A 19,649-nucleotide genomic window follows, 5' to 3' on the forward strand; every position below is an offset into this window, starting at 1 on the left:
ATCTGATTTAAGGCAGTCATATTAGGAAGCTCAAGTAAACAATTTACATCCATATACTAACTTTAACATGGAAAATTTCCAGGGGCCTTAACAGATGTGGAAGAGAAATGGATACCATGCCAAAGAAGCAGAGATGAGGAGGGGTGACCAAATATTTAGACAAAGCTGTGGGTTTTAGGGAGAGAGGTGAAGAGGCTTAGGGATGACCACAGGTAATGAGAGAAGAAATTCAAGTGTGGTGCCTAGACAGCTGAAGGGACACCTGCAAAATAGTGAGGTTAAAGGAAGGGGTGGGTGTGGGGGGCAAGGACCAGAAGGTAGAATTATAGGAATGGATAATGTAGTGAAGTGTATGGCTTGAGGAAGTTGACGAGCTATTGGGGTGGGGTGGATGGGTGGGTGGGCAAGGCCACAAGAGATTAGAAACAAGGAAAACTTTAAATTTGAGGTATTGGGAGACTGACAATTGTTAAATGCACCATAATTCATAGAGGATGTTATTTGTGATTTTGATTAGGTCTGTTTTAGTGCTGTGGCAGAGAAAGAATCTGATTACAGAGATTCAAGCATGGATTTGGGGCGGGGGGGAAAATATATTTACGATGCAACAATATGTTCGAGGACCTCGGAGTTGGTGTAGTAGTTTGCAAGGGCAGAAGGATTGACGGTTTGTTTCATAATGTGTGTAATGACTGTGGTTTTGAAAGGAATGGGACAGTACATTAAGAAACGGGACTATTTACAATGTTCATTAATATGGGGCAAGAGGAAAAATTGGGTGGTCAGAAATTTAGTAGCAATAGGGTCAAGGAATCGCAGATTGGTTTCATGGACAAGATGAGCTCAGAGAGGGTATGATGGGCAATAGGGGAGAATTTAGAGAAATATGTAGGCTCAGAGCTAGAGCAGGGATGATAATGTATACAATGCTCAAGAAAATTTAATTTAAATTTACAGCTAGATAATGAGAGTATGGAATGAAATTCCTGGAACTGAACAGATTTAAGAAAGAATCAGTCCATTTCTCCTCATACCAGGTGTTAGGCAAGAGCTTGCCCAATAACCCCAGACTATGATTTTTTATTCTTGTTTTACAAAAATCTATCAATCTGCACCTGCAGCTGTAATGCAACCTTAATGTGCTTCAAAGAAAAAAATCTTATTATGATCTATGCTGTTACAAGAAGATATTAAGTTATCACACTCATTCCAACATGATACACATCCTCCTGTGAGTTTTGATCCTGTTTTGAGAAAATTGAAGGGGGAAAACTGCTGCCATTACACGAAATGGAAAAGCAAGGCACCTGTTAACTAAATCATTGTTCAAGGTGAAAAATTCCAGAATACTGCACAAAGCAAAGCACTCTATAGCAGGACATCCTAGAATGTAACACTACCCAAGAAGAGGCATGTTTAAGGGCTCAAAGTAAAGCAGGTGCTATTACATTGATTCAATTAATATTTTGCAAATTTGTCACGGTCCGACAAACATCTGAACGAGCACAATTATATTGATGAACAAAAAAAGACTGTTACAAAACCAAATTAAACAACTGTTAATGGGTTTGGGGCTGAAAATAAGTGGAACTGATGCAATCACAAATAACTGTGACCACAAAGAAATAAAGGAAGTTGTACTGACAGCAGGAAGCACTGAGCTAGTTAATTGCTTTAAGCGATGCAGTTCATTTCCTTCAAAAGTCCCATCAAAGGCCACAAGTGTCTTCACACATAAGCACTCTTCCATGGTATGCGCTGTTGAGAAACAACTGTGGTTAAACCTTCACATGATCTCTCAATTACAAGAAACATATTACCTGGTTCAAGGTAATATTTTTTAAATTGCAAACTAATTTTGCCCTTGCGCGGCTGTTAAGTCAGAACATTTGGGTGCAACTCCACTTCTGTGAAATCAGGCATTGTTTTGCACTAACAGGATCATGCTCCAGTTAAGCTAATATAATGCCACAGTCTCATCCCAATATTGACTGCTACTGTTGTAAAGAAATTTTTAGAAAATATAAATGTGGACATAAATTACCAGGGACTGACATCAGTCATGTCATCGAATCTATTACTTGCAGAAATTAACATTCACAAAATGCAGGCTCTTACAGGTCCTTGTCCTCACATTCTGTTCCAAGTTATTCCAGTAGTTCGTACAGAATCATATTTAATTAAAGTAATGATTGAAGGATAACTGCAATCATTGAAATTACAGCTGAATAATAAAGTTTTGGCCAGTTCTAAGACAATGCTAGGATCTGCTATTTTTCTAGACATCACCATATGATTTTAAAATAGTCAAATATTATGAAATAAATAGTATTTCAGGAAATTAGAAGACAACACATATGATCTAATTGAATATTCATGCAGATGAGAGAAATTTTGGCGTATAAACCCTTGTACAAATATTTCAATGGGCGTTATAATCTGTCCTCTGTTCCACATTATACTTACGTATTGCACACAGTCATTGTTTGACATGTATCTCCAGTGCAGAACTCAGAGATGGTGCTGTACTGTAGGTTTATGTGGTTGAAGAATGTGGTTGCTAAGAAATCAGGTGGAAAAGAAAAATGTTACATGGTGGCATTTATGCTCGACAACACAAGACACAGAATTTATAAAAACTTGTACATCAACTGCTCAAATTGCATTATATCCTGCGCAACAAGGAGGTGATAGGATCAAGAGCCATGTTTTAAGCTCTCATCATTACCTACTAATTGATGTGAAGTAGTCAAATAGCCTCAGCGAACTGATGGCATTGCAAACAAATTAGAATTTGTACAAGATTATGTTTTCTCACTTTTAAAACCATTTAACTCAAGAACATAAACTACTAAATCCTGTTTTCACTAAAATTCTAGCTTTTAAATTCTGTACCAGGCCAGATATTTTAATGAACATTTAATCAGAAAGTGCAATTTAAGGAAGAGTTAAGAAAAAAATATAAAAACTAGCAGGGAAAATGGAAGGAGGAATAGAAGATGGTACTTTGGATAGATGGGTACTTCCCTGTATACGATGGCCTCCTGTACTGTGAAGTTGCGATAATTATGACATTATGGCTAGTACTATAATGTGCTCAAATGGGTTGACGGTGCTGGGCTTCCTCCAGTACCGCTTCTAATGCTGCATGTAAGCCTGTGAATAGTTAGTCATCAGACAGTGCAACCACCAGCAGCAGAGATAAGTATAGTCTTCAGGCACTTTCAGCAGGAATGAAAACACTGGTTGATTTTCTTCTCCCTAACTGCAGGATGCCAAAACCAACTGCAATGCACTACCACTGACCCAGTAGAGATGAGCTAATTTAGCAAACCAGGGATCAAAATCCATTAGGAGAGGCTCTGACTATATGGATCTAATCATATTCAGATTTTGTTGCTTTCTGAATATATAGAATGCACAGAAACAGGCCATTCAGCCCATGTTTATACACCACACAAACCTCCTCCCACCCTCTTCACTTATGTTAACAAGGGATAAGACTGTAAAATGTATTAGTGGTTGTATTTAACTGAATAGGAACTTACTATTGCTGGCTAGCCATTCATTCAGGTCAATTTCACGTGGCAAAGTTACCAGCTCCTTAAAGTTGAAATCTGTTATTCTGGCTTTCGTATATTCAGGCTCTAGATACAATTTTTTCTCCTCTGCTGCTGCTTTTTTACCATTTGGCTTAGTCTTTGACTTCCTAAAAGAAAACAAAGAGGAGGTTAGTTGAATGGGACTGGATTGGACAAGTTTCAATTCGACAATGTGTACCATTTTCTCTGTAGTCTCAAACATTCACATAATTATCACAAAGGAAATTCAACATGCTACATAGTGTTGTGCAAGACAATGAAATCTGAAGAAAAACAAAATGAGCATGAGAATGGGGAGCAATGCCAAAATACTATTCCATTCCCAGAATATACCAAATAACAATGACTATGTTAAGACCGGTTTTCCTTTCCCCACTTCCTGCTTTATCGTATGCAAATGGAAAAGTTGTCCTTCATGATAACCCTACTGAGCAGCAAAACAGAACCCAGTGCTTTTGTGACAGACCTTATTTGATCAGAAACAAATTGTACAGCTGGAGCAGTATATTATGTTGAACTCCAGCACTGCATCTGATCTTGAAATGTTTGGTGAGTAAAATTCCAGCATTTTCAACAATTTATATTATTCAGCCTTAGCCTATTACCCTGCACTGCACAGGTGCCCAGTTCACAAGAATAACACTAAAGCTATAATGTTCTATGACTAAGATAGAATGCATTCGTACAGTAGTTACTTCAAGCTCAAATTACTTCAGAGCAGTTGAATCACATAATTCCTCCACAATCTTGCAAAAGTCAAACTAGTGATGTACATTTTATAATGTGAATCACATCTTTCAATACCCAAGTCTTCCTCACACATCAGCTGCAAATACTTGATGATTCAGGTGCGGTTTTACCGAGATTATTTCATGATTTTCCATCCACTCCATATGTGCAGTACACAAGAAGTTTATCCTTTCATATGGAAAGTTTCCATCATTAATCTTCAAATACACCTGTCCACTACATTTATCAATGTGCAACCGAATGCCGTGTTAAGTGAAGATGGGAATTTATTTTGCGTTTAAGTAGAATACTGTAAATTTCAGTGGTAACAGTACTCTATTGAGACATCAAGAATGCTGCACATGCAGTCCTCAATGCAATTTAATCTGAATAACTATAAGAAATTGCCCAAGATGTCATGTGAAATGTTAGAGTGAATTAAGAAGAAATCATTTTAACCAAACCAATTGTATATTTTTTCTATTTATCTGCAATCAATTCAACTCATGCTGAAGGACATCACGTAGTATTGATCTTACTAAAACTGATCAACTTGTAAAGACACCAGGTGCAAATAGCTGGACAGAATCCATTATTAAGGAAGTAATAACAGGACATTTAGAAAGTAAAAATGCAATCCATCAGAGTCAGCATGGTTCTATGAAGGGTAAATCGTGTTTGACTAATTTGCTAGAGTTCTTCAAAGCTGTAACAAGCAAAGTGGATAATGGGGATCCTGTAGATGTAGTATATCTGGACTTCCAGAGGGCATTTGATAAGGTGCCGCACAAAAGGTAAGATCACACGGGGTTAGGGGCAATTTATTAGCTTGGGTAGAGGATGGGCTAACCAACAGAAAACAGAGTGTCAGGATAAATGGGTCCTTTTCTGGTTGACAAGATGCAACTAGTGGGGTGCCACAGGGTTCGGTCCTTGGGCCCCAACTATTTACAATATATATTAATACTTGGAAGCAGGGATAGAAGATACTATAGCCAGATTTGCAGATGACACTAAAATAGGTGGGATAGTAAGTTGCAATAAAGAAATAAGAAATTTACAAATGGATATGGATAGGTTAGGTGAATGGGCCAAAATTCGGCAGATGGAGTTTAACGCGGATAAGTGTGAGGTTATCCACTTTGGTCAGAAGAATAGAAAGGCAAATTATCTAAATGGAGAGAAACTTGAGAGTGCTTCGGTGCAGAGGGATCTGGGTGTCCTCGTGCATGAATCGCATAAAGCTAATATGCAGGTGCAGCAGGTAAGGAAGGAATATGAAATTTTGGCATTTATTGCTAAAGGAATAGAATATAAAAGTAGGGAAGTGTTGCTGCAACTATACAAGGCATGAGTGAGACCGCATCAGGAGTATTGCATACAGTTTTGGTCACCTTACTGGAGGAGGAATGTAGTTGCATTGGAGGCAGTTCAGAGGAGGTTCACTAGATTAACTTCAGGGATGAGCAGTTTGTCTTACGAAGAGAGATTGAGCAGTTTAGGCCTTTACTGTCTAGAGTTTAGAAGAATGAGAGGAGATCTAATTGAGATATATAAGATGATTAAGGGGATGTACAAAGTAGACGTAGAGAGGATGTTTCCTCTTGTGGGGCAATCTAGAATGAGAGGTCATAGTTTTAGGATAAGGGGTAGCAGATTTAAAATAGAGATGAGGAGAAATTACTTCTCTCAAAGGGTCATGAGTCTGTGGAATTCACTACCCCAGAGTGCGGTGGATGCCGGGACAGTGAGTAAATTTGAGGAGATAGATAGATTTTAAATTAGTAAAGGATTGAAGGGTTATGGAGAACGGGCAGGAAAGTGGAGTTGAGGCAGAGATGAGATCAGCCATAATCGTATTGAATGGCGGAGCAGGCTCGAGGGGCTGAATTGCCTACTCCTGCTCCTAGCTGTTATGACATTATGAGAAAACTGGCAGCACATGGATTAACTTTAAACTCACACTACTGAAATTCATTTTCCTATTTAAGTTACCAACTTGTACAGGCATCCCATTTCATTCAATTCCCTTGACAGCAAAGTGGTGAACCTGCTCCTAAGGCTCTTGCACTGCCGCTTGAGCTGACGACTTGGGGTCAATGTAACAGATAGTTACATCCATCTGCTCTGGCCTGATCCTCCCCAAAAACTAAATGAAGATCAGGAACCCATCATACCTAGAATCACAAATATCCAGCAATGCTGTGCACTTATATATTTAAGGAAACACTTTCTGGCTCGAGTGACTCAGGACCACACGTAATGCTTGTAGCTATTAACCTAAATGGATCCCTTAAAATTCTATCCTATTTGGAAGGAAATACAATTTATTAACTCAAATCAATTTTTTCCTCTAAAAAAATAAATAAATGATCTAGTGATATAAGTAGACAGTTTTAAATAAAACAAAACAGGAAGCCCTTTACACATATTAACAGACAATTCAAATTAAGCAACTTTGAAATGAGAAGTAATCTGCATTCTCCATATGGTAAAGGAGGACAGGGTAACTGCCTTTTGCCAACTATCCAAGATTTTCATTTATAAATCACCTCATGTTTCAGAAGCATTTCTAAGTGCTTCATTTTCATCAATTTTGAATCACGATTCTCCACATCAGTAAAGGAGATGAACAACTTCCTAATCAGTTTTGGGGGAGGAATGTTGGCCAGGATGCAGGGAGAATGTAAAAAAAGGAAGTGCTGAAAATACTCAGCAGGTCAGGCAGCATCTGTGGAGAAAGAAGCAGAGTTTCAGGTCTGTGACCTTTCATCAGAACTGGCAAAGATTAGAAAATAATTAAGTTTTAAGCAATGGGGGTGGGGGGGGAGGGGCGGTGTGGTGGGTAAGAGAAAAAAAGGGAAGGTGCGTGATTGGACAGAGGGTCGGAGAGATTAAATAACAAAGCTGTCATGGGACAAAGGCAAAAGAGTGTGTTAATGCTTGTGGTGAAAGACAAAGCATTAGTACAGAGACAGTGTTAATGGCAGAATAATGTGCAGCTCTGTCCACATGAAAAACAGGCACATGATTAAATTTTTTTTTAAAGATTTAAAAAATGGCCAATCATGCTCTGAAATTGTTGAACTCAAGGTCGGGTCCGCAAGGCTGTGGAATGCCTAATCGAGAAATCAGGTGCAGCTCATCGAATTTGTGAAATATTCACTGGAATACTGCAGCAGGCCAAGGACAGAAACGTGGGCATGAGCACGGTGGGGTGGGGTGGGGTAGGGGGGATTGTGTGCGTTGAAATGGCAAGCAACCAGAAGCTGAGGGTTATGCTTTCGGACTGAGTCTTCTGCAAAGCAGTCACCCAATTTGCGCTTGGTCTCCCCAGTGTAGAGGCGACCGCATTGTGAGTGGCAAATACAGTATACTAAATTGAAGGAAGTACAAGTAAATCCCTGCTTCACCTGGAAGGAGTGTTTGGAGTCTTGGATGGTGAGGAGAGAGGAGGTATAAGGGCAGTATTACACCTCCTGCGATTGCATGGGAAAGCGCCATGGTAAGGTGACAAGGTGTTGTGGGTGATGGAGGAGTGGACCAGGTTGCTGCGGAGGGAACAATCTCTACGGAATGCTGACAGGGGAGGGGAAGGGAAGATGCGTTGGGTGGTGGCATCATGTTGGAGGTGGCAGAAATGATGCTTTTGATGTGGAGGCTGGTGGGGTGAAAAGCAAAGACAAGGGGAACCCTGTCGCGGTTCTGGGAGAAAGGGGAAGGGGTGAGGGAAGAAATGTGGGAAATAGATCGGACACGGTTGAGGGCCCCGTCAACCACAGTGGGGGGGGATTCTCAGTTGAGGAAAAAGGAAGATACGTCAGAAGCATTGTTGGGAGAATATGCTGTTCATTGACTGCATCCTTCTGAACCATAAGAACAAACAGATGGGTCCTTGGTTTACATCTCACATGAAGGATGGCATCTTCAACAAAGCAGCATTCATTAGTACTACAACGTATCATCAGCCTAGTTTACATGCTCACATTCTGGATGGGAACTGAACCTACATCTCTGACTCAGAAGCAAGTTTGCTGGCACTTTATGAACCTATTTCAGTACCGTCCAATAAAGGTGCAGTGTGCAGGCTTGTCAGATGAGCACATAATGAGCATGCTTTTTCAAGGTAGATGTTTTAGTAGTGCTCACAGAATAGGAAAGAAAACTTTTTACAACAATCTTACAATTTCTGTAGAAAGAATGCACTCCCGGTAGTCCAATACTTCAGCAAATGCCTTATTTCTTGTCACAGGACTGGCCAGATAGGATTAGCAACAACTTTTCAGATTTCTATGAATCCTGAAAGGCATTGGGTGGGGATGGGGGTGCATGATCAGGTACAGAACAGACCATCTCTGACCTGAAAATCTGTGTTTGGGGTGGGGGGGGGGGGGGGTTGGGGTGGTGGAGGGAGGTGAAAGGAAGGAAAAGTACAGTAATGGATCCTCTTGATGGGGTCACTTACTGGTAAGTGAATGCCTGCATCCTGAAGTGGTTCCCAACCACAATAAAATGCTACACTAATTAACTTGGAACATTTATGTGCAGCTAATCTTCATTAGTTTACTTGTCATCGAGAGACATTTTGGACATCATCCAGTTGTTCATACCAGGCATCAGCATTTTTGGGAACAACATTTTTCTGGCAATGTACACTGTTTATCCTGTTCAGTTTATGTAAGGAAAAAAAACAGTAGTACTGCCAGATGCCTTTTTCACCCTATTCTCACAAAAATCTTTTCCTTAATAGGCAATCTCTGCTTAATATTTCCAAGGTCTGCCATGGATGATGCAAGATCAAATCTTGAGCTGATGCAGAGACATGGACATGCAGGAGAGACAGAAAGCAGTTATTTTAATATGCAGCTGTAACACCATCAAATTCTCATCTGGAAGGCCCTGGAGAGTTCACATATTTCTGAAGAACTAAAACTCCCATCATACTGGTCAACTGTTATAGGGCAATTTAAGTGGTGTTTGCTTCAAATTCCTGCTAAACAGCCCATCATGTCATATGGAAACATGATAGTTCATAGATCCACTTCAGCGAAGGTTTTTCATTTAGTCTCTATCACATGGAGCCACATATTTTCAGCTTTGATATATCTAACATACTTGCACCACATAGCTATTTTTAAAACAATGATAAAACTGCATACTTTAAAACAGACTGATCCAAACAATCCATGTTTGGCAGCTGGTTCAGAATACTCAAAGCAGTTTTGTGGGTCCTCATAAACTGCTTTGTAAATCATGACCAGCTGCATCTTATCCTATATAACCCTCAGTGGAGGTTAACAAAGGGTTTATCATAGCATTACAAGTTTAACAAAAAACTATTTCAGTTCAACATCAAATCTTCAAAATGCAACCAACCTATCACTGCAAACACAGCCCTCAAGAAACTGGGATGGGGCGGGGGGAAAAGAGATTAGATAATGATCAATTTCACTTTTCTAAATAAGCCCACCAACAATCCCTAGGAAAAGAAGTGCAGCTTTAAACATTCCACATACCATTCTCCCTCGGGCTGAAGAGGCAGGCTGCCAGGCACACTGCTTCCAGGCTAATGGCCTTGGTGTTCCACCTAACTTGTGTGCAAATGCAACTTTTGTGTCTGCAACCAAGATTTTGAAACTACATAATATCAGCACATTTGGTAGCACCAGCATGTATGCCATTCTTTGATCAGCTGTCTACTTTTGATGCGATTGGAATTCTTCATAGACAGCTGCAATTATTTCAGCCAGCAGCTACATTTTATTTACTCCCCCTTGGTGTCATGGAAGTTTCATGTAAACATCTATGACATTTGATCATACTTTACAGCACTTGGCCACCTGCTGAGTCCTACACTCATTTTCAAAGGCAGTGTTCCTACTTTGTTCTTGACACAAATGAAGCAGCCAATCTGTGTTTAAGAGATCCAAAACCCAAGAACAGCACTGCGATCTTTAGAATGCATTCTGCTGGCCATGATTAAACACCTTAGCGTATAGTAGGCTGCATTTTGATGGAGAACTTCCATTTATGTACAATTTACTCTTTAAAACTATTTGTTAATTTGACATTTTGTTCAATGTTAAATTTTCCACTTTGCCTAATTTATGTAATTGCTTTATGGGGTGAAAGGGGATGCACAAGGAGAACACAGGAGTCGAAGAATGCATTCACACTACAACTCTAGGGTTGGTGCAAGGCCAACAGTTTGGCACCAATATTACCGTTAACAGGAAAAAATGGTGTCTGAATCCAGTTACAAGGCCTGATATGACACTGGAACGAAATTTTTTTATTTTTTTTATTTTAGAGATACAGCACTGAAACAGGCCCTTCAGACCACCGAGTCTGTGCCGACCAAGAACCACCCATTTATACTAACCCTACAGTAATCCCCTATTCCATACCACCTACCTACACTAGGGGCAATTTACAATGGCCAATTTACCTATCACCTGCAAGTCTTTGGCAGTGAGAGGAAACTGGAGGACCCGGCGTAAACCCACGCGGTCACAGGGAGAACTTGCAAACTCCTCACAGGCAGTACCCAAAATTGAACCCGGGTCCCTGGAGCTGTGAGGCTGCGGTGCAGGAGTGTATCTCATTCAGCTTTGGAATCAGTCCAGGCCATGGTATCAAATTTACACGCCAAGCTTTGCAGCACCACAAAGCAGTTTTGGCATTGCACCAACATTAAACTGGTGTGAATGCACCTTAGTTTATTGCTGATTAATATTTTTGTGAATCAAATTTTTAAAAAGGTGTATGCCTACCCGAGCAACTTCATATATGGCAGGGTGTACAGAGAACATTCTGCTGCAACTTGCATTTTAACACCATGATAAATAAAAATTTGGAAAACTGCCTTGAAATTTATCTTGCTATGAATACAGCATCTGATGCAAAACAGTACCTGTGACTAAGGGTGCAGCTTGAAGTAGTACATTATATGAAACCTACCAATAAACATCAACATGGAAATATACCATGCCCCTTAAACCCAAAATTCAAATTACACTACAGAAAATATTACAGCATGGACAAATAAAAGTCCTTAAAATGTTGTATATGGTATAACAACCATTTTAATTTATTATATAAATAACCTAAAATATTTCATGAACGAGAGTATTTTACAAGTGCACAAAGGCTTATACATGCTGCTATGGTCTTGACTGCAAGTCAGTGGCTACACCATTTACATAAGATAACTGCTGACAATATATTTTATTGATCCATGAAATCAGACACAGCTAGTTACCACAATGGAAGTCAAAGCGCCAAGTTCTGTTTGGGTAATAAATCTTGTAATCAAACAAACCTCACTCATCAAATGAGAATAACCTGTAGTTCTGCTACAGGTGGGAAGACAGCTGCTGAGAATCATATCTCAACTGTGCCTATAACATTCTGGAAGCAAGGAAGGAAGAGGAAGGACATATCAGAATTAAAAAGTGAAATTAATTCAAAAGAGTTTGAAATCTGAAGTGTGGAAATGGTATTGAGAAAGATCCCAGGTATCATAACTCCATTAACCCCAGTGCTAGATGATACAGTGCCACACAACAGACTTGTGGGCAAACATGTAGCTCATGGAATAAAAGGGACGGTAACAACATGGATCCGAAACTGGCTGAGTGACAGGAAACAGAGTAGTGGCTAATGGATGTTTTTCGGGCTGAAGGAAGGTTTGTAGTGGAGTACCCTAGGAATCAGTGTTGGGATCCTTGCTTTTCATGACACATATTAATGACCTAGACCTTGGTGTACAGAGCACAATTTCAAAGTTTGCAGATGATACAAACTTGGAAGCATTGTGAACTGAGAAGAGGATAGTGTAGAATTTTAAAAAGGACATAGACAAATTGGTGGAATGACAGACAGGTGACAGATGAAGTTCAATTCAGAGAAATGTGAAATGATTCATTTTGGTAGGAAGAACATGGAGACAATATAGAATAAAGGGATCAATTCTAAATGGCGTGCAGGAGCAGAGGGACCCAAGTGTATATGTGCATAAGTCATTGAAGGTGGCAGGACAGGTTGAGAGAGCGGTTAACAAAGCGTACAGTATACTGGGCTTTATTAATAGGGGCATAGAATACAAGAGCAAGGAAGTTATGTTGAACTTGTATAAGACAGAAGTCCGGCCTCAGCTGGAATATTGCATTCAATTTTGGGTGCCACACTTGAGGTAAGACCTGAGGGCATTGGAGAGAATACAGAGAAGATTTACGAGAATGGTTCCAGGGATGAGGAGTCTCAGTTTGTAGACTGGAGAAGTTAGGATGGTTTTCCTTGGAGAAGAGAAGGCGCAGAGATGATCTGGTAGAGGTATTCAAAATCATGAGGGGTCTGGACAGAGCAGATAGAAACTGTTCCCACTCGTAAAAGGATAGAGAACGAGAGGGCACAGATTTAAAGTATTTGGTATGTTACGACCCGGTGAGAAAGAGGTCTAGGGTTCCCTTTCAGCCTTCACCTGGTCTTACTGTAACAGGGTTAAATTTTAAACACACAGCGTTTTTGGCTCCCCCTTGGTGAATCCTTGCTCACCGCTTTCCAATTATAAGGCAAAGAAACCAGCACAAACAGGTTTTCTTAGGTTGAAAGAAGACTGAAATTTGCTAAAAACTTAAACTCTAATTTGGTTAACACCTACAGATACACGACACGCCCACACTAGCATGCATACGCGATACACACATGCAGATAGGGGCAGAAAAGAGAAGAAAAATAAAGCGGAAAGGTTAAGGCAACATCTGAAGTGGGTTATTGTTACAGTCTTCGAGCTCAGTGTAGAGTCCTTGATTGTAGGTAGATCTTGCTTTTCGTTGGGGCCCTGTATTCTTAAACCATGTTCACTGTAGGAGACTTTTCTCTCTGGGGATGTGTGTCATCAGTGGATTTGAAGTTCTGTGAGAAAGAGATGGAGAGCCAGAGGCTGTGGCGAGCCAGCCGGGAGAGATCTTTTCAGTCCAAGAGCAAACAGACACTCTTGAGTTCCAACTGTTTGTACAATTCAGAAAAACCCAGGTTGCCAAGCAGGTTAGTCATGTGACTAACTGGACTGACCACGTCTTGGATTGCATCCTCTTAGCAGTCTCTGGAATGCTCCTCTTACACACAATACCTGGTGATCAAGGTCCACTGTGAGTTGAATGGGTCAGGGAATGGTCCTTTGTCCTTCCAATCACCATCTGTTAATATGCAAATGTATTTTCCAGTCACGGCTGATCTGTTTAACAAGTCCTTTCTTCACTCCAGTAACAGGTTAAAATAAATGTTCATGACAAAATTAATGTGCCTCATTCCTGGCAGGTGAGGGCCCAGCATGACAGGTAAGAGAAGCAAAAGTAACAGGAGGAAAAACTTTTTCACGCAGCGAGTGGTTAAGGACTGGAAAGCGCTGCCTGAGAACATGATGGAGTCAGGTTCAATTGAACTATTCAAAGGGGAATTAGACAGTCATATGAAAAGGAAGAATGTGTAGGGTTATGGGAAGAAGGCAGGGGAATGGAACTGAAGGAGTTGCTCTTTCAGAGATCCGGTGCGGACACAATGGGCCAAATGGCCTCCTTCTGCACTAACTATTCTGTGAATATCTAAAAATGTACAACGCAGGTCATCAAGTCGGAAAATAAGGTTACTTTTAAGTAGAACACCTCCTCAAATCTGCTTGTATGGATCCCCCCTCCATCCCTGGCTGACTGATGGAACCACAATGACTCTCGACATTAACATTCTTCCAAACCAAAATTTAAATAAAAATGATTACATTAAGTAATCCTGCCACCACTCAGAAATATTGACCCATGTCCAAATTAATGCTATACATGTTTGAAAAACTTCCATTTACAATAGCTGTATCTTTGCCCTATTAATATATTTATGAACTTAGCCAAGTTTCTCTGAGCAAATTTGGGAATACTATTTGGCTCACCCAAAGATTCAGTAGCAAAGAGTTCACACAGAATGTAAAGTACAGAAGCTTAACTCATGGAGAAGGACTGTGCGGTTTTGGTGAATATAATGTTGTAATTTACAGGTCATGTTGTCTGTATGCCCACTAAAAGGCACACAACACTTCAAATTGTTCCCAGGTACAGCCAGGATACTGAGGTAAATTCTTGCAGCGTGACCATTTTTCACACCCCGAGCATGCATGTTTGATAACCTTTGCCTCATGAACACCAAGCTCTGCACCTAATTTTCAATTTTTATAGATCCAAGATTGATACTTCGAGCAGCATAAATCAATTACTTAACTCTTGCCAAAGTGATATAAAACAAGCACTGAACTACTTTCAAACTGATCCAACCCAACATACTTTGATTGGCCTGTAGCCAGTTCTGCAGGAACACTGGATTACTTTAATTCTGAAGTAGTGAGATATAATAAACTATGCAGCAAAATAGATTCAACAAAATCAGCTGTAACCATTAATCATGATTTCAACTAGCCTAGAGCAAGCTCAACCTACTTTTAAGATTTCAACATGCAGGGTACATGCACAAGCTGAAAAAAGTGAACTTCAGTCTCTCAGATACTCTCCAGAATGTTAGCGATTGCAGTGTGCAGACTCTGTTGCCGTCAGCACTGGCTAGTCAGACATTAAGCCATATTACTGCAGGTATAGCCACAAAATTATGTAGTTACTGTTCAAGCTAGATTTAAATACTAAACCTTTGGTATTATGACTTAATGAACTGACAACTTACAATAAGACACTTCAGTGGGGAAATTAAACATTTACTCCACCATTTGACTATTTCCCTTCACTTGTTTGTACAACAATGGTTTTCCATAGGATCATCCAACAGAACGATTTATGAATCTAATCCATACTTGGTGCAAAGAAATATGCATAGCATACTTACATGCAGGTGTGAGATGCTTTCAACTTACTACAACAAACTCAAGAAAAATGTTTAGCTGAAGCGTAACATTCATTCATGTTTGCAAATTAGTTATGTGGAAAGCAGCAGTGCCTTTGAGAGCACATAAGGAATAAAAAAACAAGCAGTTTACAGAATATCTACTCACTTGCTTAAGTTAGCTATAATGACATTAGAGAAGAAATTACTCAAACTGTAGCAATCTTATACCATATTTTTCCCTCCGCCAGACCCTTAGCACGTTATATAAAGTAAGTGCTCCTCTACCTCAGGACTTTTCCCATAGCTTGTAGAACCATCTTGTAACTCAATCCTGTTTTCTGCTGTCCAAGCAATGACCTGTCTTCACTATGGTTTAAATAATCTCCCACCATGGCAGTTTCTCAGTTTTCAGACCTGCTTTGTCTCTTCACAGCTCAAACTAGTCAAACCACATTCACATTGACATCAGCATTGAGCTTCAAACAACCTTTGCTTTCAGCCAATCAGACAAGAGGTGCTTGGATCTGGCATGAAAGGACAAGCAATCCACTGATTTCATCAACAGCTAGGTCCATAAATCTAGGGAGCGTCTACAAAGAGAAGGAAAAACTTTAGGCGTATGATTGAAAACAGCTGCATTGAATTTAAAAGATACCAGAGGTAGTAATCAACTTTTGCATCAGTACCCTTCCCACATCTATATTGATCATTTTGTGATAAAACAAGGCACTTTCACAGCAAGATTGCTCACTCCCGTCCTCCAACCTGTTTACAGTCTGTTTTTCCTCCCCTTCCTACCTCCTTGTGCTAATGACAATCTGTAATCAAATGTACAAACATCGCGTGCGACAACTTTTGCTACAAATACACCTGCATGTAGAGAAGTTGTACTAATCAGTCTCTATTCAGTATCTTGTCTCTATTCAGTATCTTATCTCTCCATGGCGTGTTGGTAACTTGGCATGTAGAACAAAGCCACAATGCTAAGTTTAAAATGGATATCAAACTTACATAAGTTTACTTACACGAGTTCCGATGAAGGGTCACTGACCCGAAACGTTAACTCTGCTTCTCTTTTTACAGATGCTGCCAGACCTGCTGAGTGGTTCCAGCATTTCTTGATTTTATTTCAGATTTCCAGCATCCGCAGTATTTTGCTTTTATCAAACTTACATGGTGTACAAGGCACAATTTCAAAGTTGGCGGATGATACGAAACTTGGAAGTATTGAGAACTGTGAGGAACATAGTGTAGAACGGCAAAAGGACATAGACAAGTTGGTAGAATTGGCGGACAGGTGGCAGATGAAGTTCTATGTGGAGAAATCTGAAGTGATTCATTTTGGTAGGAAGAACAATATAAAATAAAGGGTACAATTCTAAAAGGGGTGCAGCAGCAAAGGGACCTGCGTGTATATGTGCACAAGTCATTGAAGGTGTTGAGAGCAGTTAATAAAACATACAGTATCCTCGGTTTTATTAATAGGGGCACAGCGTACAAGTGCAAGAAGGTTATGTTGAATTAGAAAAGACATTAGTTCAGCCTCAGCTGGAGTACTGCAGCCACTTCTGGGCATTGCACTTTAGGAAGGATGTGATGGTGTTAGAGAGGGTGCAGAAAAGATTCACTAGAATGATTCAAAGGTTTAAGAACCTCAGGTTTGAAGGTAGATTGGAGAAGTTAGGAGTGTTTTACTTGCAGAAGAGAAGGCAGAGAGGAGATCTGATAGAGGTATTCAAAATCATGAGGGGTCTGGACAGAGTAGAGAGAAACTGTTCCCACTCGTGAAAGGATAGAGAATGAGAGGGCACAGATTTAAAGTAATTGTTAAAAGAAGCAAAAGCAACACAAAGAAAAATTTTTTCACGCAGTACATGGTTCAGGTCTGGAATGTACTGCCTGAGAGTTTGGTGGAGGCAGGTTCAATTGAAGCATTCAAAAGGGAATTAGACTGTTATATGAAAAGGAAGAACGTGCAAGGTTACAGGAAGGTGGTGGGGGAGTGGCATGAAGTGAATTGCTCATTCGGACACCAAATGCAGACGAATGAGCCGAATAGCCTCCTCCTGCGCTGTAACAATGCAATTCTGTGATAAAGCCACAAAGTGAGTGTAACCTTACAACATTCAGCGAAGCAACAAATTAATTAATGAAACCACACCACAGTGTGGAATCATGGGCAGATGCTGCACACATGCAATGAAGAAAACTGTTTTACCTCAAAAGTCAAATATTTTCGATCACCTAAACTGAGTTAAATTAGGAATGGACAAAATCAATACGACAGCACCTAATACAGCGGTTTTATTTTGTTCAGAATAAAACCAATGAATCATGAAAGTTAGAGTGTAGATTTTCCTTCAGTACAAGCGCTTCCATCAACAGTCCCAAGCTCTGGACTTGTATGCAAGCCTGCCATGGACTGCTAACTGCCCTGAAGTTGGACCATTTGCAACCTGAACATGATAAACGATTCAAGTCTCTGTACTCTCCTTTTCAAAGGTCATTTTTTTTAAAAAAACAGAATGCACATAGAATATTTTGAATTGTAGAACATGTAGCAGATACAGAAAAAAACTTTAGGAATTGTTATACACAGTTTCACTGATAGAGGGCAACAATACAGTCAACTTCAAATCCATGTGAACTGGAGAGTTGATATTAAGAAACGTGCAACTACATTGTAAAGCAATGGAAGTGACCTAAACTATCTCTTGACTTGTTTTGGACTAAGATGGCAAATAGATTGAACAGAGATCAATGCCTTCTCTGAAAAAGGGCTTACTTGCAGTTTTTTCCAAATACGCGAATTCACAACACTGCATGTTTTCATTTCAATACACCTCCTTGTCAATTATACAGAAATGGAGTATAGAATTTCTCAGGGTATGTGATTTCACATCTACCTAGATTCTATTTTAAGTTCTCCAATAACTCAGACTTTCCCAGTTTTAACTGAAGCTGACAGATCGTGCAGGGTATACACAAGGCGTTCTGCTAATGCAAATCAGTTCAGGATCAAAAATAGCAAATAATGGTTTCCTTAAAGGCTAAGAGTTTCGGCGTTTCTAAATTACAAGTAATTTTCTCTTCTAAAGGAAATTGGTTTGGGTACTTGGAAAAAAAACTCTTGGGCAAGGGCAAAAAAAATCTCATATCTGTGCTCCTCTAATTCCAGTTGCTGAAGCCTCACCGATTTTAATCCCTCCACCATTGACAGCCATGCCGTCAGCTGCCTGGGCCCGAATCATCGAGCTCTAGAATTCTCTCCCTAAGCCCCTTTATCTCTACCTCCCTCTCACCTCCTTTACGATACTCCTTGAAACCTACTTCTATGACTAAACTGTTGGTCATTTGTCCTAATATCTCTTTGTGGAATGGTGTCAAATCTTGTTTGATAACGCTCCTTTGAAGCTCATGATGTTTTACTACTTTAAATGCATTATATAAATACTCCAAAGACACATTGTACAGCGAGCTCGCCACTGGTATCAGACCCATCGGCCGTCCATGTCTCCGCTTTAAAGATGTCTGCAAACGCGACATGAAATCCTGTGACATTGATCACAAGTCGTGGGAGTCAGTTGCCAGCGTTCGCCAGAGCTGGCGGGCAGCTATAAAGGCGGGGCTAAAGTGTGACGAGTCGAAGAGACTTAGCAGTTGGCAGGAAAAAAGACAGAGGCACAAGGGAAGAGCCAACTGTGTAAACAGCCCCGACAATCAAATTTTTCTGCAGCACCTGTGCAAGAGCCTGTCACTCTAGAATTGGCCTTTATAGCCACTCCAGGCGCTGCTCCACACACCACTGACCACCTCCAGGCGCTTACCCATTGTCTCTCGAGATAAGGAGGCCAAAGAAGATATAAATACAAATTGTTGTTGATGACTGAGCAAAGATATTCTCATTACCAGCTGTGAAAACAAATGGATGGGCAGGGACCACAGCCAGTTGCAAAAATCACAATCACATGTGCCTGCAAAATGGGATACGGCTACACTGGGCATGTAATTGCATCCCAAGCCAAGCCTGCCCACAACTGACAAATAATCATTTATTTTGTGTGTTCCCTCACGACCAACTCCATCCCTCTCCCTGACAACAGTGATACTAAACCAGTCTGTTCGTAACCTTGGTATCATATTGTCATAGATGAGCTTCCGACTACATATTTGAACCAGCACTAAGACTGCCCATGTCCACCTCCGCAACATCATTCGATTTCGCCCCTGCCTCAGCTGCTGAAACCCTCATTCATGATTTTGTTACATCTAGGTTTGACTATTCCAATGCACTCCTGGCTGGTCTCCAACATTCTACTCTCTGTAAACTTGAGGTCACCCAAAACTCTGCTGCCCATGTCTTAACTCACACGAAGTCCTGTTCACCTATCATCCCTGTGCTTGCTGACTTGCATTGGTGCCCTGTTAAGCAACATC

General features: G+C 40.3%; 1 protein-coding gene across 1 annotated transcript in view; it reads right to left on the reverse strand.

The window, feature by feature from the left end:
* The window catches only part of LOC137377106 (MOB kinase activator 2-like), a 78,511-nt gene that overhangs the window by 24,887 nt on the left and 33,975 nt on the right, over positions 1-19,649 (reverse strand). The window contains 2 exon segments of the mRNA XM_068046419.1: positions 2,467-2,560; positions 3,549-3,709. Of these exon segments, the coding sequence (XP_067902520.1) occupies positions 2,467-2,560; positions 3,549-3,709 (255 nt within the window).

Source organism: Heterodontus francisci, chromosome 14 (genome assembly GCF_036365525.1).
Source record: "Heterodontus francisci isolate sHetFra1 chromosome 14, sHetFra1.hap1, whole genome shotgun sequence".
Classification (NCBI taxonomy): Eukaryota; Metazoa; Chordata; class Chondrichthyes; order Heterodontiformes; family Heterodontidae; genus Heterodontus; species Heterodontus francisci.